The 27,880-nt window shown below is 39.8% G+C and overlaps 1 protein-coding gene across 1 annotated transcript in view; it reads right to left on the bottom strand.

Annotated features, from left to right (window-relative positions):
* Window positions 1-479: 479 nt before the first annotated feature.
* The window catches only part of LOC122814430 (zinc finger imprinted 2-like), a 1,129,715-nt gene continuing 1,102,314 nt past the window's right edge, over window positions 480-27,880 (bottom strand). The window contains exons 2-3 of the mRNA XM_044087010.1: window positions 25,030-25,353; window positions 480-680 (exon numbers count right to left, since the gene is read on the bottom strand). Of these exons, the coding sequence (XP_043942945.1) occupies window positions 480-680; window positions 25,030-25,227 (399 nt within the window). The 5' untranslated portion in view covers window positions 25,228-25,353. The remainder of the gene's footprint in view (window positions 681-25,029; window positions 25,354-27,880) is intronic.

Below are 27,880 nucleotides of genomic sequence, written 5' to 3'. Positions count from 1 at the left end.
AGCTCAAAAACTGCGCCAAGCGGGTTTTTAAGCAGGGGATTTGAAAGAGCTTGGAGTTAGTCCAAACAAGCCAATAAACAAAAAGTTTCTGGGCTGATACCACTCCTCAAGAGACAGATAGGCTGCTCAAAGCTCCAAACTCCCACTGGTGAACAGAGAAGCATCCTCCTATCTAAGTAAGGATATGAGCAACACAGGAACTGCACTAAAGTCCAGAATACAGAAAAACCTGTATTAATGACTATTCTAGTTCAGAAAAGCCGGGAAACAAATAATGTGTGTGTGTGTGTGTGTGTGTGTGTGTGTGTGTGTGTGTGTGTGTGTGTGTGTGTGTATATATATATATATATATATATATATATATATATATATATATATACACATATACATATATATATAGCCTTTTCCTTGTGCCTTAATTTGAATAAAATTGTCCTCAGTGACACTTACTCAGGTACCAAATAAACACACACGGCACCTCAGCATAGCATTTTAATAAGGTACTCATAACTCTCAGAACAAAGACCACTCCTTAAGATGGGACAAGACCTACCTGCTGAAACTAAGGTTTCATAGTTCTCTAACATCACTTCCTTATGAAGCTCCTTGTCTTGTTTTGTTAACATCTTCATCTCCTCTGCTGAGAAAGTAACAGCAACATCCTCAAAGGATTCTGGAGCCTGTAAAAGACACACGGTGCAGTTCATCTTTTCTTTTACTGCAGTCAGTGAAAAATATGCTATTTTCACATAATGCATTCAATGTAAATTGTCTTATTTTTTCAGCAGGATAGCACTGGCATTTGTTAACAGTCATGCACTTAAAACAGTAAAACTAATCAGTCATTAACAAGTACAAATTTCTTTTTCACAATTATGCAAGTAACAATGCCTCCATTTCCAAATTGAAAAACATCCCTTGCTGGTCTCTTTCTCTCTCTCCTTTACACATATTAAGGTCAGTGACAGCAGGGCACAGAGTTCCAGTTAAAGACCATGTTTAGGAAAAAAGACTGTGTGATCTAATTTACGGAACAGGAAACCAGGAAGCAATAAGGGAAGCCTTGAAAGATGGAGAGAAAAAAGTGGGATCATAGCCGAGTAAGAATGAAAACTTAGGAGCAGGGATAAGTTGGAGAAGGCATGGGGCTGCAAGATAGTTGTAGAAGCTACTAGAAGACAGCTGCAATCACAGGATGACTAACCATGGAGGATTACTTCAGAAATCTACAAGAAATGGTCCAAGATGGCAGTCATGATGTAGCAGCAACAAGATACCTGCTCTGTGGTGATGGAGAAACTGACTGGTGGAATTAATAAAACCATTATGGAACAGTACAGCAAATTTAATGTAATGACCAACGGTGATGGAAAAATGGATGGGGTCCAAAGGACAGAGGAGGTATGAGAACTGCTGGGTTAGAATATGAATAACCATTGTGGGAGGGATAATCTATGAAAAAACACTGTGGGAGGGATAGTCCAAAACCAATCATTGGTCAGTTCCAAATGTTACCTGCATTTGTGCAGGACTCAGCAGTATGTAGCAAGATAAGACTAGAAACATACAGAATTACAAAGCAGCAATGCTCAGACAAAAACAGTTGTTTAAAATACATTCAAAAAGGAATAGTCTGTCCAGATCAAGGGTTACATCAGTTAAATTTATGTTTGCTTCTACTAGAGGTGGCGGACTTCAGGTAGATGGAAAAGACCCTAACGCACTTACTGAAAAGAGCAGAGGAAGATAGTATAAATACCACTTTGGGTCTTCCTGAAAACAGGCTACTAGTCTTGTGGGAATAACCTGATCAACAAAGAATAAACAAACAAAAAAACAAAACAAACAAAAAAAATGATGCAACAAAAAGTACAGAGAACCACAATTCTGTAGTTTGGATACTGGTTCATTTAAGCAATAACCGATGATGTGGTGTGGTATATATTATAGCAATAACCCACGCCTGGGTGTGGGTAATGCTGGATTTACCCACGGTTGGCATGGTTTGGTCCCGAGGGTCCAAACAAAGACAACCATGTGTAAATCCAGCCACCCACCAGAAGAAGTGGTTATTGCTATTATATTGACATTTATTAAGAGAAAAAATACTTACTTTTTTCTTATATAATGGCATTATATAACCTCCTTGCTGCTCGCTGTCTGCTGTCTGTATCGGTCGCATTTTCTGATGTACTGCCTATGCAGTACATCAGAGAGTAACAATGGAAAAAAAACAATGGAGAGAAGAAGGCCATTGCTTTTTTTTGTTTTAAATGTTTGTTAAATGGGTTTTTACATTTAAAAGACTTAACAAAGAGATCTCCGTTTGAGATTAATCTTTTTAAACTTATAACATTATTAACCCATTTAACAATCTAAAAAAAAAAAAGCGAAAAAAAAGCAGCGGAGAAGTCAGACTTTTTATTTGTCTTGCTATATTAAGAGATTAAAAACAAGTAGACAGCTTTAAAAGACGGCGGAGATCTCTGTTGCTTTTTTTTTTAAACCTGTGTCACTATGTTAAACTCTTTAACATAGCGAGACAGTGTTTTAAAAGAGACTTATACTAATGGAAAAGTCCGGGCGATCGGACCTTTTTCCATTAGTATAAGTTCATTTACAATGTGTACGCTGGCCAATCAGCGTGCACATTTTGGAATATTAATGGAGGGTCATGGTATAATGACAATTTCCCCACGGTTGGTGTGGTTTAATCAGGAGGACAAAGCCGAGTGATTAAATAAAGCCAAGCGTGGGTAAATCTTCAATATACCACAACCACGGAGTCAGTTATTGCTATTATACAATGACATTATTTAAGAAAAAACATACTTTCCTTAAATAAATAATGTCTTTGTATAACGGCACATTACTGTTCTTCCACCAGTGGTGGTATATTGCTTCCTTGTGTTCATGTACTACACATGCATATGGGAGTTGCATTCCCATGCATACCCAGAACATCAATGCTTTGAAACGGAAGCAATGGAGAAAAGTAAGTCTCCGTTGCTCAGTTTTTTTTTATTATTATTTATTAAAAAAAAAAAGTTTTGGACACCATACCAACGGAAAAAAGTTTGTGTGACTGGACCTTTTTCCATTGGTATATTGTAGGATTTACAACGGGCACACCGGCCAATAAGCGTGCATGTTTTGGAATATTAATGGGGGGGTCATTGTATAATTAACAGTAATCCACTACATGGTGTGAGTAATGCAGGATTTACCCACAGATGGCACAACTTAATCAAGAGGGTGAATGAAGCCTGTGTGATTAAACAAAGCCAGTCATGGATAAATCCTGCAATACTCACAGCCTGTCTACTTTTGCTATTATACAATGAAATTAAGAAAAAAGACTTTATTATCAAATTCCAGTATAAAAAGAATTCTCTGCTCTTTCATCTGCTTCTGGTAGTCTGTGATAGCAAATATATGAATTTAATATGCTCTGTAAATGTGTGGTTATGATATTTGTGTGGTTTTCTGACATTCTTGAGGAATATAGTCAAGATGCTTTAGTTCATTTTTTATCAGGTTGCAGGTTATGCCATGCAGCTACTTTTAGCGGTGCTCCTGGCACTAAAATTGTGAGCTTTTTTATTTTTTTTTTTAATCTGAAAGAAAAAAAAGACCTCCAATTCTTTACAAGAGCAACACTTGATACACAATAAAAAAGCAGTTAAGCATCTTTGCCCTTTGTAAGTGAACTTTGGAGTTTCACAATACCGTCATTTAATGAATTTTCACACATTCCTGTAGTACCTTATACAAGAATCAAGAGCAACTATTTACAGTGTTTATACAATTATCAACTTTTATGGTGCATTTGGTTTATATGAAGCAAGTTTTATTTTTAAAATTATGTCAGACACTACAAACATTACTATTGTGCGGTGAATTGTCATGCGGTTGTAGACAAGTCTTGCACAAATGTTCTGCAAATGTAAGCAGCAAAGAATGCATACTAAAGCAAAAACTCTTACTCTCAAAGAAACTGACCATGTTAAGTAGACAGGATTTGCTTCTAATGGACCTGAACTAGTTTGGGTTGATGTCTTTATTTGGTAAAAAGAAAGGAGCACAGCGTTGCGAGTCCACAAACAGTTTTAATATAAAAAATAATAAAATAGTAAAACAAACAGGTTAAGCACTTTCATCAATTAGTATGACTTCTTCAGAACAAATTGCCATTATAAATTGACAAACTGTACCTAACTTTCAGCAAGCATGTGTAGTGCAGTACAATCCTTTGTATTCCCAGGTTAAAGGAATTTTGATTAGAAATTGGAACATTTTTAAAACTAATACTGATGTTCTTCACACCTTGGGAGATAAACCTATATTCTCTACCAAGGTGGGATACAACATAAAGTCCTTACTGGAGATGGGTGGCAGTGGTAGTACTAAGCATGACAAAAGAGGTGGTAGCAAACCATGTGGGAGGTGTTCCTATTGTTCATACATATTGCAGGATTCTTCATTTCCCTTGACAACAAAAACAAAAACCATGTATTTTTAAAAAATGGTAGTTGTTGTTCTAGCAAGTTAGTTTACATAGCCATTGCAGCACCTGTTCTTCCTACTATGTGGGCAAAACAGAGAGAATGTTCAAAACTCGAATATATGAACATCTCTATGACATCAAAAATAAAAAAGATACTAATGCGTTATATAAACATAGCATTGTATGTGATGGCTATTCAAGCTTCAAATTTGGTGTGCTTGAGTTTGTAACTGTTGAAACAAGGGGTGGAGATTGGCAAAATGTATTATACAAGAAAGAGCTACTTTGGCAACTAAGACTAGCTGCTGACTATCCACCGGGTCTCAATTATCACATTAGTATAATGCCAGTCCTCAAGGAAAAGGCAAATCAAATCTAGCAAAGTTAACAAAACCTATTATTATTAAATGTTCTTATGGCAGTATTGCACTGTTATGTATTCTTTGTTTAAAAGAAGTCAGACATTTAATGAATATTATTTTCTGCTCTTGCACTTTCAGACTTCGTAGTGATGTTTTTTTACTAATTGTAATTGGTGGGTTCAGAACCAATGGCAGACCATCAACTTGTATTTAAACATCAATTTATAATGGCAATTTGTTCTGAAGAAGTCATACTAATTGATGAAAGCGCTTAACCTGTTTGTTTTACTATTTTATTATTTTTTATATTAAAACTGTTTGTGGACTCGCAACGCTGTGCTCCTTTCTTTTTACCTGGTTTGCTGTGAGCACTTCTAGCACCTACATTTTTACATTGATGTCTTTATTTATTAATTCCATAATAATCCTTTCCACAACCTTACAGATGAGGTTGATCAGGTTTATGGGTCTATAATTACCTGGGTCTATTGACAACCCACCTCTGTGCAGGGGGTGATAGTTGCTGCTCTCCATTCTTCCTGCACAAAGTCTGTTTGAAGGCTGATATTGAATAGCCCCAGTAGGGGGGGTCTCACAAAAAATGTTGTCCCTCTTTGTAACTGCAGAGAAGAGGAGGTCATGTTATTCATAAAAATCTACTGCCATGCTCTTTCCTGCTAACATGTGATTGCAGAAAGTTTTTATAAATTACCCCCCAGTTAGGCACGCACCTGGGGAAGTGAGTTTAGGTTTTGATTCTGGCCTGGGGTTGTTGACTAGGCTTAAAATAGCCATTAAGGGCAGTTAGCTTAATATTTAACTATGAACCTATAGGACTATACAGGCAGCCCAGTATGTTATCTGGCCCCCAATGAAATGGGCTCATGGCCTTGGACAGTACCTTGAGGACTTGTTCTTGGGGGATATTTGGGAGGGTGTAGATGTCAGTATGTGATCTTGGAATATAGCAGGGGAGTTAAGTTTGAGCTAAATGTGTCCACTTGTATACTGGCCATGTCCTCTGAGCCTCAGTATGTGATGTCATTTAAAGATAGCTTTCTGCAGTGCTGGGAATTGTTTCTGAGGTTTCTAACACTGTTAGAGAAAGCTTTGTGGTTATCCTTCACCTGGGTAGCTATATTTACCTCATGCATGGCTTTTGTTAATTTGATTAGTATCCATGGTCCCCTGTTTAGTTTAGCAGTAGTCTTTATAGTATTATGAATGTTAAATTTATTTGTTCATGCAATGAACTTTTTTCTTTTATTATACAACCTGTTTATATCTGGTTTCTACCACTTAGGTTTATTCTTATATTTTGTACTGTATTTTCTTTGGAGGGAACAGACACATCATTGCAGCAATTTACAAGTGCACTGGATTTCAAACATGGAAAGATGGGATAAACAAGTACATGCTGGGGTAATTACATTTCCCCTATCCAAGAGGGCCATTAGTTTGCATTACCAATGTTAAGGGAATATCACAGGATATTAAATGTGACCTATGATAATGGCATATTGCAAGGCATTACAAGTACCAGATAATAACGGAGTATCACAGGACATTACACATGGCTGATGATAATGGAGTAAATAGGATATTACATGTGATTGATGGTAATTGGGTATCACAGGATATTCCATGAGACAGGAAACAATGGAGTACCACTGCCTAATATTACATGTGATTGATGGTAATTGGGTATCACAGGATATTCCATGAGACAGGAAACAATGGAGTACCATTGCCTAATGCATATAACTGATGATACTGAAGTAGCACATTCCATGTCACTGATTATAATGGACTATCACTGTGATGATAATGGAACAGCACAGGACATTACAAATGAACAATAAAACAGTATCACAGGACATTACATGACGGATGCTAATGGAGTATCATGGGATATAACATGTGACTGCCAATAAAGGAGTATCACAAGATATTACATGTGACTGATGACAATGGAATGTCATGGGATAGTCCATGTGACTGACGATAATGGAGTATCACAGGATACCACATGTGACTAATGACAATGATGTAGCATGGGACATTACATGCGATACAACATTTAAGAATGGTTGGATTCTAGTTTTTACAAAATTGGTATACACTTTAACATATAATGGACTAATAGAAGTGCAAGCACCTAAGATAATTTTATTTCCCAAGTTGGACAAACACACTGCAAAACTCATACCTATAATTTTATTTCCTTTCTTCCAAATGAGATCAAAATTGGGCTAATACATAGTGAATAGGTTTGTGGGTCATGCAGCTATAAATGTATGTCCTGTGCAAGGAAGATCTCTGAAATATTGTCAGTAAGAGTCATGTAATGTCCGGTACATATATGTGAAACATACACAGCTGGATAACTTGCAACAAACACCATATGTTACTGTGCTTCTGGACTTTCACAAATACTTCTTTTCAATTTACTGACAATTTACCTGAGTGATGATAGCGCCATATTTGTTTAAGGGCAGTTTGCCAATATATGTAAATTTTTATGCACCTCTCCACAGCCATTTTATGCATGATCCGTTATATTTGCTCTCCGTTCCAACTAAATCAGAGGACCTATTGAGGATGCCCGCTCTCTTCTGTTTTCTTTACATTACCAGTAAAGACTTTAGTGGTACAGCTAAGAGAAAATCCTCACTGACCACAACCATATAGGTACACCCAGGTGGTTGAAGATAAATGCATTGTTTGGCACTAGTCATGCTTGGTTCTACAACACTCTGCTATGACATCAGTTGAGATACTGGCATCTTCCTGCTCAGCGAGGCCTGTATTAGAGAACAAAATTATCAACAATAAGGTTTAACTGACCCAAATATCTGGGCACACTACTAATGACAATGAAGAGGATACTGCTAAGTTCCTTCCTGGCCCCCTTGTATAGTGACCGACCCTTGCATAGTGACCTGTATGACTTAATACTCTGATGGAAAGAACTATCAATGCCATTTTTAATTAAGTTAGCCCATAGAAAGAACTATTCCAGCAATTTTTAATTAATTTACCCCACCTAAGATGTTGCTCCCTTTTTTGCTCCAGCTTCCATTTACAAGGTTGTCTCAACAGCCAAAATGTTGCAGTGGGTTTTACATACAATGTACAACCCCCATGGTGAACAAGAGGAAATTGTACACTGCCAACAAAGCAGTGCTAATTTTTCTGAGTTTCCATCGTGACATTCTTATTAAGGAGGAATCACAAGCTAATCTGTATGCCAATGTAGACATTTCTCACAGGAATATTTAAGAAAAAAAATGCATCCCCTCATGGTATGAAATCTGTCAGAAATAACAGTAAGATCCTGATCAAGACTTGAGGTAGGTACAATCCCAGGAAGCACAAGGCAAGTAAAGGGAGATCATGGAACTCTGAAGATGTTCACATAGACAACACCTTGGCATTTCAGTCTAACTGGCAATAGGGAGATCATGGAACTCTGAAGATGTTCACATAGACAACACCCTAGCATTTCAGTCTAACTGGCAATAGGGAGATCATGGAACTCTGAAGATGTTCACATAGACAACACCCTGGCATTTCAGTCTAACTGGCAATAGGGAGATCATGGAACTCTGAAGATGTTCACATAGACAACACCCTGGCATTTCAGTCTAACTGGCAATAGGGAGATCATGGAACTCTGAAGATGTTCACATAGACAACACCCTGGCATTTCAGTCTAACTGGCAATAGGGAGATCATGGAACTCTGAAGATGTTCACATAGACAACACCCTGGCATGGAACTCTGAAGATGTTCACATAGACAACACCCTGGCATTTCAGTCTAACTGGCAATAGGGAGATCATGGAACTCTGAAGATGTTCACATAGACAACACCCTGGCATTTCAGTCTAACTGGCAATAGGGAGATCATGGAACTCTGAAGATGTTCACATAGACAACACCCTGGCATTTCAGTCTAACTGGCAATAGGGAGATCATGGAACTCTGAAGATGTTCACATAGACAACACCCTAGCATTTCAGTCTAACTGGCAATAGGGAGATCATGGAACTCTGAAGATGTTCACATAGACAACACCCTGGCATTTCAGTCTAACTGGCAATAGGGAGATCATGGAACTCTGAAGATGTTCACATAGACAACACCCTAGCATTTCAGTCCAACTGGCAATAGGGAGATCATGGAACTCTGAAGATGTTCACATAGACAACACCCTGGCATTTCAGTCTAACTGGCAATAGGGAGATCATGGAACTCTGAAGATGTTCACATAGACAACACCCTGGCATTTCAGTCTAACTGGCAATAGGGAGATCATGGAACTCTGAAGATGTTCACATAGACAACACCCTGGCATTTCAGTCTAACTGGCAATACGGAGATCATGGAACTCTGAAGATGTTCACATAGACAACACCCTAGCATTTCAGTCCAACTGGCAATAGGGAGATCATGGAACTCTGAAGATGTTCACATAGACAACACCCTGGCATTTCAGTCTAACTGGCAATAGGGAGATCATGGAACTCTGAAGATGTTCACATAGACAACACCCTGGCATTTCAGTCTAACTGGCAATAGGGAGATCATGGAACTCTGAAGATGTTCACATAGACAACACCCTGGCATTTCAGTCTAACTGGCAATAGGGAGATCATGGAACTCTGAAGATGTTCACATAGACAACACCCTGGCATTTCAGTCTAACTGGCAATAGGGAGATCATGGAACTCTGAAGATGTTCACATAGACAACACCCTAGCATTTCAGTCAAACTGGCAATAGGGAGATCATGGAACTCTGAAGATGTTCACATAGACAACACCCTGGCATTTCAGTCAAACTGGCAATAGGGAGATCATGGAACTCTGAAGATGTTCACATAGACAACACCCTGGCATTTCAGTCTAACTGGCAATAGGGAGATCATGGAACTCTGAAGATGTTCACATAGACAACACCCTGGCATTTCAGTCTAACTGGCAATAGGGAGATCATGGAACTCTGAAGATGTTCACATAGACAACACCCTAGCATTTCAGTCTAACTGGCAATAGGGAGATCATGGAACTCTGAAGATGTTCACATAGACAACACCCTAGCATTTCAGTCTAACTGGCAATAGGGAGATCATGGAACTCTGAAGATGTTCACATAGACAACACCCTAGCATTTCAGTCTAACTGGCAATAGGGAGATCATGGAACTCTGAAGATGTTCACATAGACAACACCCTAGCATTTCAGTCTAACTGGCAATAGGGAGATCATGGAACTCTGAAGATGTTCACATAGACAACACCCTGGCATTTCAGTCTAACTGGCAATAGGGAGATCATGGAACTCTGAAGATGTTCACATAGACAACACCTTGGCATTTCAGTCTAACTGGCAATAGGGAGATCATGGAACTCTGAAGATGTTCACATAGACAACACCCTGGCATTTCAGTCTAACTGGCAATAGGGAGATCATGGAACTCTGAAGATGTTCACATAGACAACACCCTGGCATTTCAGTCTAACTGGCAATAGGGAGATCATGGAACTCTGAAGATGTTCACATAGACAACACCTTGGCATTTCAGCCAAACTGGCAATCTCAGGAAATGTTCCATCACAGATATGCATTAAGTAGGGTCTTGTAAGTTTAAAGCTTGTCATTGTTTGAAAATAATTCTGAACCCCACTCTGCTGTACTATTAAAGCAGTTCTTACAGGTAAACTCCACCTTTTTCAAACATGCACTTCATCAAGTTCTCACACAAGACCACCAAAAGGCACTGGTTACACAAATATACACATGGGTCAGCCCCAACCAAGTGTCAAAATGTATAAATGTTTTGTTTCACCAGCCTCTTTCCCTCAAAAATAAATACTTAAAAATCTAAACTGACTACCAGATCTAAGATATACATTTTATGATGCTCTGACAGCTTGGTGAAAGCAATTACATGCTCCTTTGATGGCAATCACTCATTTCATATTATTTAATAAAATGTCAAAACCCATTCTGTAGGCTAAAATAACAGAATAATTTGATCTGTGCTAGCACAGTTCATAACCAAATACCCCACATGAAAGCAGGATGCTGTTCAGATTTCACAGGATAGCATTCAGATGCAAACAAGCAAAAAAACACTAATTACCCAAATGCCTATACTGTTTCTATTTTACCATCTCACTGCCTATGAACAAACACTTGACCGTGGTATTCACTACCCAAATGGTCAGACAGCCATGACTTCACACACAACACCAAACACTTTACCATCCCCAGCACACTGAATATACCACCCTCTATAAAATACCACTCCTGTACAGCCACAAAACATAATCCTAAAGACAAAGACTATATAAAACTTATAAACAAACTCCTAAAGCTCAGAATATCCTACCACTATAAACTTATAACACATGGAGACATTCATCCCAACCCTGGCCCACCCACACCCAATAACCTCTACTCCCCTACCACATCCCCCACAGTCAAGCTACCCATGTATACTTCCACTAGTTCCCTCCTAACATTTCAGCTAAATATTAGAAGTATTAACAATAAGATTCCCAACCTACACGCCCTCCTAGCAACCCACTCCCCAGACATTATGTGTCTTACAGAAACCTGGTTAAAAGCCAGTACTACTGACAATGAGACACTATTTCCAGGATACAATATTCACCAGTTAGACTGTGCTACAAGGAAAGGAGGTGGGATAGCAATCCTTTACAAAAATACTCTAACCATTAATAGAGACACCATTTAACCTCCCCAATTCAATAACGTGGAACTCCTCATAACCAAGCTACAGATTAATCAAAACAAGCACTTGAACATCATCTGTGCATGCATTCCACCAGGCAACAATCTAAACACCCTAGAATATATCCTTTACTGGTTATTCACTACCTATCCCCAAGAAACCATAGTTCTTGGTGACTTTAATACTGACTGGCACCCCTGCTCCTTCGACCCCCCACCCATATAAACTTATTGGAGTTTAAACAGACAATAACCTCTCCCATTAGGATAAACAATCCAACCAACAGGAAAAGTATCCTAGACTGGATCCTAGTTAATAACCAACCCCAGCTGTACACAGCTGGTACTCTCCCTGATGACGTCAGCGACCATTGTATAACCTGCATCATAAAACATAAGGCAGGAAATCCTCACCAGCACAAATACAAAACAGTTAGAAACAGGAAAAACTTTGATGCTGCTATATTCCAAAACCAATTAAAAGCAGTTGACTGATCAAAACTAAAAAATCTAACATTAGCAGAAGCCATAGATCACTTTAACACTAAATTCCTAAGTATCCTTGATTCCCATGCTCCAGCATGTACAATAAAAACTAGATCAAATATAGCACCATGGCTCACAAAAGATACCAGACCTAAAATCAAAACTAGAAACATAGCCTGGGCCAGCTGGAGAACAACTAAAGCCCCACTTGACCATCTAAAATATTGTCAACTCTGGAATGATACAAAAAAATCTATTTTACTGGATAAAAAAAGCTTCTACCAAAATCTCCTACAAAAAACACCATAACAACCCTCAAAAGTTCTGGGCAGGCTTAAATCAACTACTTCGTCCAGGTCATTCCACCTCCCCAACCCTGGCTAACTACACCCATAGTTCCCCAGAGACCATAGCTAGCACCTTTAATAACTTTTTCACTGAAACAATCCAATCCCTAGCAAATCAACTAACCCCCTCTAACATAAACCACATGCCTAATCTACCCTATAATCACCCTGAATTTAGCTTCCAACCAATATCCACTAGTTTTATCAAAACACTTCTAAAAAACTAAAACCTATCACCCTCGCTGCTGACCTCCTCCCTGCAGAGTACCTACAAATAGCTGCAGATGACACTGCATATCCCAAATCTATCCACATCAACAGAACCTTATCCGAAAATGCTATCCCCTCCCTCTGGAAAACATCTCACGTCATCACACCCCATAAAGGTGGTAGCTCCTCAGGCATACCCAACTATAGACTCATTGCCATTCTTTCCCCACGAGCCAAAATAATGGAAAATGTGTGCACAAGCAACTAATGCAACGCCTTACACAGAATAACTTACTGTCCAACTCCCAGCATGGTTTCAGGCCATACCACAGCACCACCTCAGCCCTCCTTTCCTTTACTACTGCCATAACCTCCGCCCTCTTTCTTGACCTATCAAAAGGCTTTGACATGGTCAACCATGAACTTCTCATTCTTTCACCAAAATTTATTTCCCTCAACAAGCCTGCTATCCAGTGGTTCCAGTCATACCTGACTGGTACACAACAGGTGGTACTATGGCAGGGCAAACTCTCCAGCCAGCTACCTCTCACACTTGGTGTCCCTCAAGGGTCCATACTAGGTCCACTGCTCTTCTCTATCTTGATCAACAACCTTCACACTGCTATCCCTAAAGCTACCTGCATTCAATATGCAGATGATTCCACTCTGATCTGCTCAGCCACCTCACCATCCGAACTGCAAACCTTAACCCAAAACACATTTAACACTATCGAGAACTGGCTCACCAACCAAAGCCTACTTCTGAACCCCAATAAAACTAAACTTCTACACTTCTCCCCCACTAGTAGATCTACCACACTTTCATTCTTTTGTCACATCTAACAATGGTACCACTATTTCCCCAGATCATCACACCAAACTGCTAGGGGTTATCATAGACAATAATCTCAAATTTGAATTACAGGTCAACAAAAACTATACAGACCATCAATAAGAAGCTTGGATCACTGTATAGAAACAAGACATTTTTAGCCCCACTGGCTAGGACTGTAATTGCCCAATCACACCTACTTTCTACTCTTTTATATGCCTCACCTGTACTCTCAAAACCTCAACAAATCTGAACTAGGTAAGGTGTCCCATAGCTACAATCATATTGCCAGATTCGCCACTGGCTCCACCTATAGAACCCACCACTGCCACAACGTTAAACAACTAGAGTGGCTAGAACTCCCAGCTTAATTCAATCATCTCTTAATAGCGCACAAAATTTTGTACCACCCTGAGGATACCCCCTCACTTAAAAATATTATTAAGCCGTATAGCAACCTGAGATCCCTATGGTCAGCCAATAAACTACTGGTCAAACCCACAAAGATAATAACTCCTATGGTGAATCCCTGTTTGCCAACTTCGGTGGCAGAACCTGGAATTCGTTGCAAAAAAAAATCTTTAACAGTATCTCAAACTGAATTGGCTATGCCCATGTACCAACCCTGATTAAGTTATAAACTGAATGCATATTCTGTAATTATTATAACTTGTAACTATGTCACCAAGCTCTGCTTCCAATCTGATGTCATTGTGTCTGTCCATGACAATTGTGAGTACCTACTAGGGAACACTACTAAGCCATTGTATATAATCACTTTGTTTTTATAACTGTTTGCTAACTTCTGTGTAATCTATGTAAGTCTATGTGGAGCTTTTCTCCCCGGGCCTCCGCTGAAAATGGACATGTAACCAGTCAGACTATCCCAGTAAACAAATGTAAAATAAATAAATAAATAAATAAAATACTGTCCTACTCTGTCTTCCCAAGACTATTAGATTGGGTTAGACAGGCATCACTTACTCTTTTCGTGATTATTTTCAGATTAAGCAATTCTCTGGTGGCAACTTCAACACAGAAATGGCATGTCATAATTACTGGTCGTCTAAAGCAACAGTATATGCAGGCCAACAGGTGTTGGTTTACCTTTTTGTTATGACTGGAAATAACAGGAGAGGGGATATCACTATCAGTATTCATAGCATTTCGTTTAAAACAAATGTGCAGTAATGGTGTGCATTCTTAGGTTGGTAACACTTGTTTTTGGGAGAATGATGGTACACACTGCAATTGTTATCAATTGCTCAGTGGGTGAAATTCTTTAGCTGGAGTAATTTTTAAATACTTTCTCTTTTACAGTTACTTAATATTTTGATCCAGACCTTCATTAAAAGTCACACACCAAAACTGATTTCCTTCTGGATGAAGTGGTAAATTTGGGATTTATAGGATACGGTTATCTACTTCTTGGTTTACTTAGCACAAGTTTTCTCCACAGCAAGTCCAGTAACCATCTAATTTAACTAAATATAATACTCTGTGTATTTCAAACAAATTGTGCAAACCACTGGACTAATATAGAAGTTCAGACAGCTAGTCTTCTTTCTGTTGAGAGCCCCACAGCACTGGGTTTCCTTAAGTGGTACGGTAACTGCTTGCTGCTCACAGACAATGAGCCTTACTTAGTATATACTAAAACATTATGTTTTTGAGAGATGCAAGCATTTAACAAACATGGAGTCTTCACTCCCACAAAAGGGCACAGACAGTGGGCATCACACATTCCAAAACAGTCTGCACTAACTCACTGCATAATGTCTTATACTGTGGCTGTAAAAAGTTATTGCCAAAGCCTCCTAGTTCCATGAAGACTAGGTCTCATTGAAAATTTAACACTGCATCACCTTCTGGCATACTTCCAACAAAGAGTCACCAGCATTTAAATAATTTCAAATCCAGTACACCAGACTACTCCTCAAATAAAAATGTTTCAGTGATTGATGACTCTACACTCAAAATACCATCTGTCCTCTCTGGACAAAGGGTGATGGATAATTGTCTTTCAGATGCCAAGATCTCTGACAACTCAGGAGACCTTAAGGTACTTTCAGCTGGCAAATATGACTATGTGGGAGTGAATGACTTGACATGAAAAACTCTGAGGGATATGCAGAGAGGCTTGTCAGAACGGTCCATGCAAATCACAAATGCAAGATTCTGATCCTGAGGGGAATCCTTCCTTCCTTCCCAAGAATGACGACTATGTACAAATCAAAATAAGTAGCATCAACAATTGGCTAAATATTTGGTACCAGATCCAATATGTGTCAACATGACATGAGATGCTAGACAGTCCTACATGCTCTGTCATGGACAGCCTGCAGCTCTTGTTCTAACCCTTCAACATACCGGCTAAAGCTTTGCTGTAGCCATATTGCCTTTTTAGGCAGAGTCCAGCTGATGGACATCCCAACATAACTAAAACCTCAAATCCAAAACAGGATTCATTAAGGTGGCTCTGCTCAATGCCAGAGGTCTCAACAAGTTGCTCAACATTGAGGTCCTCCTGCATTTGAAGCACCTCCATGTTTGAGTAATTACTGAATTTGTTTTAAGTGTTAAGAAAGCACTCTGTCCATAGCTAGGTTTTGCATCTATTATGTCTTCAGACTCCATGGCAACTGTGCTGGCATCTCCATATTTGTTAGGGACCACACCATCTCTAGATAGATTTCTGCGGACCCATAAATACAGCTATCATGTTATAGCCTGCTACAGGACTCCCTCTGTGTCTTAATAATCATGTAATGTTCTTAAATATAAATCAGTGAACTACCTATGAACAAAAACTTAATTATTTTGGGAGACTTTAACTACCCTTGAAGCTATAACTCAAATGTAGGATACATCCAAAAGTTTTGTTTCATAAACAAAACTTCCCTGGAACAGATTATGAAGCAAATTAGACGGCCTAATATTCTTGAATTGGTCCTTACAAATATACCTTTTTTCATACACTATTCCCCTGGTATCTCCTTCCCTCATTAAATCTGTTCATTCACTAGTCATCTTAATGACTAAAACCTCTAAACTTGACAATATCTTAGAATTCAATTATTAAAAATGTACAAATCTTACCAAAGTCTATGATAAAAGTTTGAAGATTCGCTTATTATAGCTTAATGCCAGACTTCTCAGCAGGGAGCTACACAAAAGAGTGCAATGTCCACTTATATAAATGTATACAACTGACATTATGCATCAGATCTAAATATAATGCAAAGTTTAAAATGAAACCCCCGGTGGTCCACCAGAATATACTTTGCAACAAAAGAAAAAACTCCTTAAAATATAAATCAGATCTAAGAACCCTCAAATAAAGGATAACGTTACAAAATTGACTAAAACTTAAAATAATAGGACTATTAAGGCAGATCAACTTTTGTTAGCACAAAGTTAAGGACAATGGGGAGGACATGCAGACTCTGCACAGAAGGCACTCCAGCTGAGAATCGAACTGGAGAACCTCTTGCTGGAGGCAACAATGCTAACTGCTAACAAATCTTCCTTTAGTTATGTGTTATGAAAGAAAGAAATAATACCAAACATTGTCCGGAACTTATTTAAGATGGCACCACTAATTCTGACTCATTAGACATTGCAAATATACTAGCTAACAAACTGAGTCCCAACTTCACTCTGGAAATGATTCAAACCCCCTCATCCCTGAATACATCAGGCCCCCACCCCCATCAACACCACCAAGGTTCACATACTAAAGGTACTCTCAAAGGCTAAAAATACTTCCTGCATGGTACTTGATAATATGCATTTGCTGTTTAATAAACAGTACCATGCAAGAACTTGTGGAGCAACTCAAACTATTTAACCTGTGTTTAGCTACTGACATTCGGTGCACAGTAGTGATGATGTCACTTCACAATGGTGGCCACATCACTGATCCTGGGAATTACAGGCCCATCAGCCTGATGAGTCTCCTATGCAAAGCGATGCAGCATATTGTAACTAACCTGATTAACTACGGCATTAAAAATCTCATCAGGCTAGAGTTGCAGCAGTTTGGCTTTGTCAAGGGTAGATCCTTTCTAATGAATCTGGTTAACATCTTTGAAAGAGAAACCCAAGCTACTGACAGCAGCCATGATGTACACACAGCAAACCTCGACCTGGTCAAGGCACTACACTAGGACAGATAGGGGTCTTTTTATAATGCATTGAGCATGCTATGTAGAAAGATGGATAGCAAACTGGCTGAAGGACAGAACCCATACAGTGAGGGTAGCAGGTGCTTCATCAAACAGCATGAAGGTAACCAATGGTGTTCCATGTTGGGACTTCTTTTGTTTAGCAGTTACTTTTCCGATTTTCAGACCATCAACCAAGACCTCTGGCTAACCACGTTTGATACCCAAAGCCATGTGAAAAGAAAGTACAGTTGTGTACACCTACCATAAATGTAGATGTTAGAGTGTCTTCACTGTTGCAGTCATAACTGTAGGGTGATCCTGCTGGCAGGCAGCCCGAGGTCAGCCAGAATTCCAAAGTCTGGGTCCGACGTCGGCTGTACCAGCAAGTACCCTGACGTCAGTACGCAGAGGTATAAAGCTGACAGCCGACGCCATCTTCTCCAGCCTTTCTTGCCCCAGATGTCAGGAGCCCCCCAAAAAACCAGAAGGTGTCCAAAAAGGAACACAAATACACCTCAAAAGAAACAAGAGGGAAAGCAAACAAAAATAAGAGGGGACGGGAGGGAGGGAAACACCGACTGCAACAGTGAAGACACTCGAACATCTACATTTATAGTAGGTGTACACAACTGTACTATGTTCTTCGTGTTTCACTGTTGCAGTCATAACTGTAGGGTAGAATCCCAAAGCTGTGAATGAGGGAGGAAGTTATGCAGAAGAAGGGGCAGCTAGAAGACCCTGCAAAACAGCAGAGGCAAAGCCTGCCCTAGACTTAGAATACAAAGGGAGATTGTAGTGCTTAGAAAAAGTATGCACTGAACTCCAAGTGGCAGCTTCCAAAATGTCCTTGGTAGAAACTCCTCTGAGAAAAGCTGCTGAAGTGGCAGCTGCTCTAGTAGAATGACTTCTAACAGTACCTGGAATCTGTTTCCCATAGTGAGAATAACAAAACCTTATTCCATGAGCAATCCATTTGGAAATAGTTTGTTTAGAAATAGCCTTGCCTAGAGAGCTGGAGGCATAGGAGATGAGCAATTGTTCAGATTTTCTGAAGTCTTTAGTTTTGTCCAGGTAAAATTGTAGTTGCCTGTGCACATCCAATGAATGTAAGATCCTTTCCCCTTTATTTTGAGGATTTGGAAAGAAGGTAGGAAGGTGAATAGTCTGATTTAGAACCACTTTAGAAATCACCTTAGGCATAAAAGTAGGATTGGTCCTCAAGGAAACTCTGTCTTGGTGGAAGATAATATAAGGTTCCACAGCCATGAGAGCTTGCAACTCTGAGACCCTTCTGGCAGAGGTCAATGCCAATAAGATAGCTGTCTTCCAGGATAAAAACTTGATGTCCGAAGCCGCAGCAGGCTCAAAAGGAAGCAAAGTTTTTCCAAAACATAATTAAGATCCCAAGCAGGAACAGGAGGAGTTCTGGGAGGTCTTAAATTCTTAGCTCCTCTCATAAATTGTCTCATAAGTTGGTGAGAAAAAATGGGAGGATCAGAGTTGTAATGAGCCGAGATAGCAGAAGCATGAATTTTGATGGAGGAAAAGGAGAGGCCTTTAAGCAAAAGGTCTGAGAAGTAAAGTAAAATGGAGGGAATGTTAGGCAAAAGAGGATCAGAACCTTGAGCCTGCATCCAAATACAAAATCTTTTCCATTTTCCAGCATAAGATTTTCTAGTGCTAGGCCACCTAGCTTCCAAAAGAACATCCACAACTTGTTTGGGAAGAGAAGAAGGAATCAAAGGCCCTTGTAGAGCCAAGCTGCTAGGCACAGGGTCTTGATTTGAGAGTGTAGCATCTGACCCTGGTGCTGGGACAGAAGAGAAGGGAACAGAGGTAGAATCCAAGGAGGTTCCAAGAATAGGTGTTTTAAAGTTGGATACCAAAACTGCCGAGGCCAATTTGGAGCTATCAAGATGATTGTCTTGGGCTTGTCCTGTATTATTTTCAGTAACACCCGAGGCAGAAGAGGAAGAGGAGGGAAGGCATATCCCGAAAGATTCCTCCAGCTGAATGACAGGGCATCCACTTTCCAAGCTGTTTTGTGGAAGGACCTGGTGCAAAAGAGAGGCAGCTGATGACTGAGATGGGATGCAAATAGATCTATCTGAGGCAACCCCAAACTGCAGTTATCCTGCTGAATAAGTTGGTGTCCAGCATCCATTCGTGAGGATCCGAAAGGTTTCTGCTTAGGCTGTCTGCTAAGAGGTTCTGTTTTCCTGGAATGAATTGAGCCTGAAGATGCAGATTCAGATTTAGAGCTGTGTCCCATAAATTCATGGCTAGTCTGCAAAGGGGGTAAGAATGAGAGCCCCCTTGCTTGTTTATGTACCACATGACTGTGGTATTGTCTGTACGTATCAGAAGAGGCCCTGGTTTCAAAAGATTCTGGAAGGCTAGAAGAGCATTTTGAACTGCCAACATTTCCTTCAAGTTGATGTGCCAGTGAATATGCTTCTTTGTCCAAGAGCCCTGCTGGCAAATGTCTAGAAAATGAGCTCCCCAAGCATAATCTGAAGCATCCGTAGTTATGATCTGAGAAGGTTGAGGCAGACGGAAGGGTTTCCCTTCGTTCAGAGCACAAGCCCTGGACCACCAAAGGAACTCCTTTTGGAGGCAGGGAATCAGTGACATCATTGTGTCTAGATTGTGGCAATGCTGAGACCATACACTCTTTAGGTACCATTGAAGTTTTCTCATATGAAGCCTTGCATTTGAAATTAACAGGATGCAAGAAGCCATGTAGCCCAATGCCTGCAGGAATTTCCTTGCAGTGAGCTGAGTTAAAGTTGCCAAGGTTTTGAAAATTGAAGCCAGCTGCAATTGTTTTTCTGGAGTGAGGAAGGCCATCTGTAAGCTTGTGTTTAGAAGAGCTCCCAAAAAGATCATCTGCTGAGAAGGGATCAAATGTGACTTTTTTGTGTTCACTGAGAATCCCAGTATTAGGAGAAGACGTTGAACAAAATGCAGATGTTGAAGTAAAAGGTCTTTGCTGTCTGCCTGAATAAGGCAGTCGTCCAGATAGGGGTAAATTTGAATCCCCTCGAGTCTGCAGAATGCTACTACTGGAGCCAGGCACTTGGTAAAGACTCTGGGCGCAGTAGATAATCCAAAGGGCAGTACAGAGAATTGAAAGTGCCTCGAGCCTGCCTTGAATCTGAGGTATTTTCTGTGTTCCTGCCTTATGGGAATGTGTAAGTAGGCCTCCTTTAAGTCCAATGTCACCATCCAAGCATCCTGGGAGAGCATTGGAAGAAGTTGTTGTAGAGTAAGCATCTTGAATTTTGGTATCTCTAGAAAGGTGTTTAATACTGAGAGGTCCAGAATGGGTCTCCATGAGCTCTGCTTTCTTGGGACCAGAAATAGTCTTGAGTAAAAACCTTTTCCCATCTCTGAGAGTGGAACAGGTTCTATGGCTCTCATGGCCAATAGAGCGTCCCACTTGATTCCTCTGACCATTGATGTTTTGGCAGATCCGGCCATCCGTTTGACCTTGGCAGATTATGAAAATGGAATTTGTAACCTCTTAAAATCACATCTAACACCCATTTGTCTTGAGTTATGCGAGTCCAACTTTGGTAGAAAAGAGAACGCTTTCCTCCGAGAGGGGCTTCCAGGCAAGGAGGTCCTGTAGCCCAACTGAGAGAGTCATTGAGTTTGCTTCCTTTGTGATTGAGATCTGTCTTCTCCTCCTCTAGGTGATGAACCAGTCCATTGTCTGGACCTATAAGAGGCTTGAGCTTGAGCCTGAGCCCGACCTCTGGAGCGTCTATATCTTCCCCTTTGAGGCCTGTCAGAAGTGGGAAAGGACCAATTTTTGGAGCGCCAATTTCTAGTAAATCTAGGAGGCTGAACTTGTAAGAAATCTTTTACAGTCTGCATAGATTTCGCTTTATCCTCCATTTTCTTAATAACCTCTTCAGCCTTAGACCCAAACAAAACATCATGCTGAACAGGAGCATCTAATAATTTAGCCTTAACCTGTTCAGGTAAATTCTACTCTCGAAGCCAAGCATGTCTCCTGATAACAGTACCAGAGGCTGCGGCCCTACAAGAAGCCTCCAAGGTGTCAAAACCACAATGTAAACCATGTTTGCTAACCTGTTCAGTAGCATGTAATACATCCTGTAATTCCTTATCCTCTGCACATACAGAAAATGCAGATAGTTTTTGTTTTAACACAGACAAAAGAAATTGCTGGTACTTAAACATATGGAATTGACAGTTTAAAGCTCTAATGGAAAGAGTAGCAGAAGTATACACCTTTTTACCCCATCTATCTAAGGCACGAGAATCCTTTTTAGTAGGAATGGGATTTTTAGCAGAAGCGGCCTTAGCACCCTTGGGGCCCTGAGAAATAGTTTCAGGATCCGCAGAGGAGTTCTTGAACAGAAATTGATGGGAATCAGGAACTTGTAGAATCTATATGGCTTGGAAGGAGCAGGCGGAAAAGAATCTGGAGTCAGGCTAGCTTCAGAAAAAGCATCATCCACAATATCTAAAACAGGAGGAATAGCCAAAGGTCTGTGCTGAGGAAGAAGGAGAAATTCCCTAAGCCTCTTCTTGGATGCAGAGTAATCCTGACCTTCCCAATGGAAATGCTCTCTCATTTCATGCAAAGTTTCCCCAAAGGAAAAATCCTCAGGGGGAGAAGCAGATGGAATAGAATCCTCTGCATCAGAATCCTCACAAGGAGGGAAAGAATAATCCTGCTCAGAGGAAGAGACTGAATAAACAGAAGCCTGATCAGAGAAATCATAAGGAATATCCTGTCTAGGCCTTTTTTCAGGAGGGGGGTGTGAACCCCCTATCATAGTAAGCAAATCTTCAGCCATCCTTAACTGCTTCTGTGTCTTGGGAGCTGTATCCGAAGAAGCTTGTGTAGAAACCTTTGGCTTTACAGGAGTCTTTGCCTTTGCCTTTGTCTTTGAAGTTATAGTAATATGAGGCGGCCTGAAAACCCCTTCAGAAGCCGGTACCTGCACAGCGGTTCTGGACCCATCTGAAGGAGCAATGTCCGAAGGTCCTGCAGCAGAAAGATTACTGGGCCTAGTTGGCTCCCCATGAGAGTCCGTGTCGGCCATCGGTTCCGAAGTGGCTGACGACAGGGGCTGCAAAAGCACCTCACTGACGACCGCTGAACCTGAAGCTGGCTCTGGCTGCACGCTATCATCCAGTTTGGACTTTGGAGGCCTATCTTTGTCCTTGCGCCTTTTATGAATTCCGGAAGCCGGTAAAGTATCTGACGACATTTTATAATTGAATCATCTGCCAAAATAATTAAAAGCCCAATCGTACCTACGCTTAATAGTACGAGAATTAAACCTGGCACAAAACCGACAACAAGAAACGTTGTGGTCAGGGCCTAAGCAAGGAAGACAGTAAGAGTGGAAATCTTTATGAGGTATTTGCTTCCCACACGATATACAATTATTAACTTTTTCTGACATCGGAGGAGCAAGAAAAAAGTTTCCCCAACGGGGTACTTAGCTTTGAGAAGAGAAGAATAAGTCTTCAGACCGACGACAAGCGAAAACGTTGTCAGGAATCCCCAACCAAAACTAGAGAGCTGCTTTCCACTGCACAGCAAGAAAGACTGGAGAAGATGGCGTCGGCTGTCAGCTTTATACCTCTGCGTACTGACGTCAGGGTACTTGCTGGTACAGCCGACGCCGGACCCAGACTTTGGAATTCTGGCCGACCTCGGGCTGCCTGCCGGCAGGATCACCCTACGGTTATGACTGCAACAGTGAAACATGAAGAACATTGCTGATGTGCTAGTAATGGGCTTAAATGAAATCCTAACAAGTGTAATTTTATTCTCTCTGGTAAATATTCCCTCCTTTCAATATATGACATCAGTACCCCACTTTAAAATGATAATGTAGTTATAGAGATCCTGGTACTTCGGTTAACAATTCCATCTCCTTTGATTATCATGTAACAGAAGTCAGGAAGCATTTCTGCTTAGCACAGATGATCAACAAGGGGATACCTTCCAGATCCAAACAGTTCACTTTCCCATTATATTAAACACTGATTATGCCAATCACTGAATACAATGTCCTCTCTGGAATGTCCCTACTAGACTTATCTAACAAGACCCCAGAGGCTCCTAAGGAGATCACCAGTTTAAAAACCCTAAGCTACCTGAAAAGCCTGGAAGCACAGTCCCTTTATTCAGTATCTTACAGACGTCTGAGGGGAGACTTATGCCTTGCCTTTCAAGCCATTAGGAACTTGGTGATCCTTGATCTTTTGAATCTCCATGATTGGAATAGTCCACAAAGGATCTAAATCTCCACCAACAAGTAAATAAAACAATGTAGAGAGAGGTTCATTACACAACATCTTTCCCATCTTTGGAATTGACTTCCACTGCAAATTAAGCAGAGTAATACATTATAGGGTTGGGAGGGTGGCCTAATGGTTAAGGTGTTTGCCTTACAAACACAAGGTGCAGGGTTTGAGTCTCACAAGGGATAATTGGCTAAGCTTAAAATGGCTCGAAAGGGCAGTTAGCTTAGTACTAACCTATGAACCTATCTGCCTTAAACCAGGAACTGGACGTTTGGGCAGGTATTCACAACTTCAACCCTGGTCCGACTGGCCTGGCACTCCTTGACAAAGGAGGTTCAGTTTGAGGCTGGGTACTGGCAGGTATAAATGGTCACAAGAGCCATTTGCCTTGCATTCCCTATTACCTGAGGAAACTTTGCAGCAAACCCTTGATAAACAGGGTCCTGCAATAAGGAAAGAAATTGTATTTGTGTACAACTGCTATGCTACACTATTTTCAGCAACCAGTCAGAACTGTGTATATAAAAGACACAGCTTAATTTACGCATCAGAGTTTTTAATGGGGAGATGGCGTTATATTAAATAAATATAGTCTTCCAGTCAAAAATCATCAAATGTATAATTAATTTTAACAATGAAATCAATGAAGTCTGCAAGTAAGGAAGCGTCACCTTAACCAGACATCCAGAGATCTCAAAGTTACTACAGGTTGAGGCATTTGTTTGTTCTGAATGAGTTTGTTTTGACATGTTAAAAACTAATTTTGTTGTTTTTCTAGCACCTCAGTTCTAAGTACATTTATTTCAACATGTTGGGAGTTGACAAGATTTGCCTTGATGTAAAGTCACTGACCAGTTTCGGGCAAATGAACAGAACAAATTAAGAAAAAAACAACAAATAAAAGTAATTATAAAATAAGCACATTACTGTATATGATTTAAACTGCTGGTACTTTATCTGAAATGTTTCTTATGTCAGCTACAAACCCAAGGTTTCAGTTCCCAAACCGAAAGACATGCAAGTACAACAGCAAAAATCAAAAGTGGACTTACTGATAGAACTCCATTCGTTTTGTGTTTCCCATGTTCTGAGGTGTCATTCAGCACCGATTCCCCAGTGGTTGACAGATTGTCTGTGTCATCTCTCTCTTCCAGAATGTCTACTTCTTTTTTGAATCCAAAGTTAATATCAGACACTGCTGAGTGGATTTCTGAGACACCTGTTTTAATGCATTCAAATTTTTCTTCCATCTCTTTCAGAATTTCTGACGATTTGCTGTCAAGTTGTTGAATGAGTTTTTGCTCCTTGTCATGAAGGAACTGGTGCAGTTTTACAAACTCTTTTGCAATGTATTTTTCCAAATTAACAGCACATTCCTGGGAAACAAGTAATACAGATAAGAACAAGTTAACTTGCTACACATTGTCATACCACAAAAATGTCCATATTTATTCTGTCATGCAAAGTAAATATAAACTTAAGCTCTCTGAAACAGAGACATAGGAGCTGACTGCAAAACTGGTGGCATGGTTAAGGGGAGGGTTTGTCTTAATGGTTAAGGTCTTTACCTCACAGATACACGGTAAAGGGTTTGATTCTGACCTCTAGATATTGTCTAGGCTTATAAATGTCTGCAGACTGGTAGCAAGTATTTACCTATGAACCCAGAACTATGAACCTAACTTAGCAAATCAGTGTGGCTGGAAGGGAGAAATGTGAAGCCACCATAACACTCTCTGGAGGAGTGAGAGTGGAGACTCAAGTACATAAATGACCCTTAGTCTATATCGATAATTAGTGTAATGTAAGAGCTGTGTGTTCAGAGGGAGGTGAAGCTGGATCTGAAAAAAAAAAGGATAAGGTAATCCCCACACTGTCTGTCCATCTCTATGCCAAACTAACTTCTACTGACTCCTGGTAGTCTCTGATGATTAAACTGTTTCTTGGGAATTATGGTGAGCAAAGAGGCCAAATTCCTAGAAGGAAGAAGTTTTCTGCTGCAAGGGAAAATGTGGGCCCAATCCCCTAGGCAGACCTGTATCTGTTCATTATACAAATGTTGGGAGGAACCATGGTGGCTAGGCCATATCCAGGGTCACAACAGTATAGTAAAGTGCCACTAATTAGGTTATGCCATAGGTCAACAAGACACTAGTGTCAAAAATATTTTAGAAAAAAACTTACAGTAATTCTTTCCTTCACTTTACTAGCAGCCACCCTTTAGCAGAAAAACATTCCATTGTTAAGGGTCCACTGATTAGGGTGGCCAAAATGGTTTCCCTTGATCTCAACTTCATCAAGGAGTGTAACCTAGTCAGTAATATGATTGAACAGCGAGGTTACCCTATTGATTTAATTAATTTGCTAGTTGATAAAGTACAACATAAAAGGAATCAAACCTACACTTTGTACTCATACTTTCAGTTCCCTTTTCACTGCTTTACCTAATAACACCTTCACCCACAGTTTGCATCAACAGTTGGACGTAAGGAATGACAACTCAATGTCTCACTATAGAATCAGTTTTATAACAACTTACTGTAAAGACAGTTCCAGGGTGAGATGTATTTTATTTAAAAATTGGGAACTTATCAGCAATGACAACTTTCTTGTTAACAAATTGGGTAATAAACCAATTCTAATTTTTAGAAAGGGCACTAATCTTAAAAACTTATTGGAGAGTAAGGTGCCAACTGTTTCTAGCTGGTTTAAAGGCATGTATACCAGTGGCACATGTAGGATGTGAAACACAAGTGGCCAGCAGTTAGTGTATCTGAAAAGAGCACAAAAACTCAAAAATTAAATAATGAAACTTTATTAACCACAGACCGGTTTCGGCAAATCCATGCCTTCTTCAGTGTGAGTGAATAGACATACATAATCATTCAAAACATGCATATTTATATGTAACCTCAACCAATGAAACCATAGTATGTTCCCACAATCTATTACATATACATGAGCTGGTAAAAAGATATATGAAATACCTAAACAATTAATTTATAAATGTGATAAGGTTAATCATGAATGTAAATAGATCCTGAACAGGTTATACACTCAAACAATAGCCCATATTATGACCAAAAGCCCAATATAAAAAGCTACAATGTACATATCGAAGATTATAATACATGAAACAGAGCTAATATAATAAATATGTATCTGCTGACAAAAATATTAGTGTGACCACTATGTCCCCTATTTTTAATTGGAAAACATGATATTATATACATAATGTATATAAGTATATAATAACTATAACAATAATAGCAAAAAGGGAATGTATGTGTTCCCATAAAAATTGTGGTGTTAACCAGTCATACAATTCCCATGTTAAGGGATAATATTTGTCATCAATAGCAAAATCCATATCTTCCGTAATAAAGAATTAATTATAAATGGTCATTCAGGCCCGGTGGAAAAAGCGCACCCAAAGTGATGATCCAGTATTTTTCCTTTTGATTTAATATGCTATGCCATCCTTGTGTATTGCTTCTGTCCCCAATGATTCTATCAATAATCATAAAAGAGAACTGGGCAAGATCATGTTTCAACATGTCGGTAAAGGGCATTGGTTTCCTTTTTGTTCTTGATGTCACTTCGATGTTCATTGACACGGGTTCTGAGTGGTCTAGAGGTGTGGCCTACATAAAAGGCCGAACACCTACAACTAGCCAAATAAATTACCCATTACTGCTACAATTACCAAAAACCTTGCAATCATAAACTGTACTAGTATTCTGACTGGAAAATTGTTTTGATTTGTTTACCTGTTTACAGGAACCACAATGGCCACAAGGATAAGTACCAACTAATTGATCACCAGATATAGTTAGCTGTTTATAAATAGCCCCACCGCTTTCAGTGTGCTTAAAGTGAGAAAACAGGGACCCCAAGGTTTTA

This window comes from Protopterus annectens, chromosome 10.part0 (genome assembly GCF_019279795.1).
Source record: "Protopterus annectens isolate FY-2018-M chromosome 10.part0, PAN1.0, whole genome shotgun sequence".
Taxonomy (NCBI): Eukaryota; Metazoa; Chordata; order Ceratodontiformes; family Protopteridae; genus Protopterus; species Protopterus annectens.
Note: the sequence above shows the minus strand (reverse complement) of the source record. Positions and strands in the feature narration are given on the sequence as shown.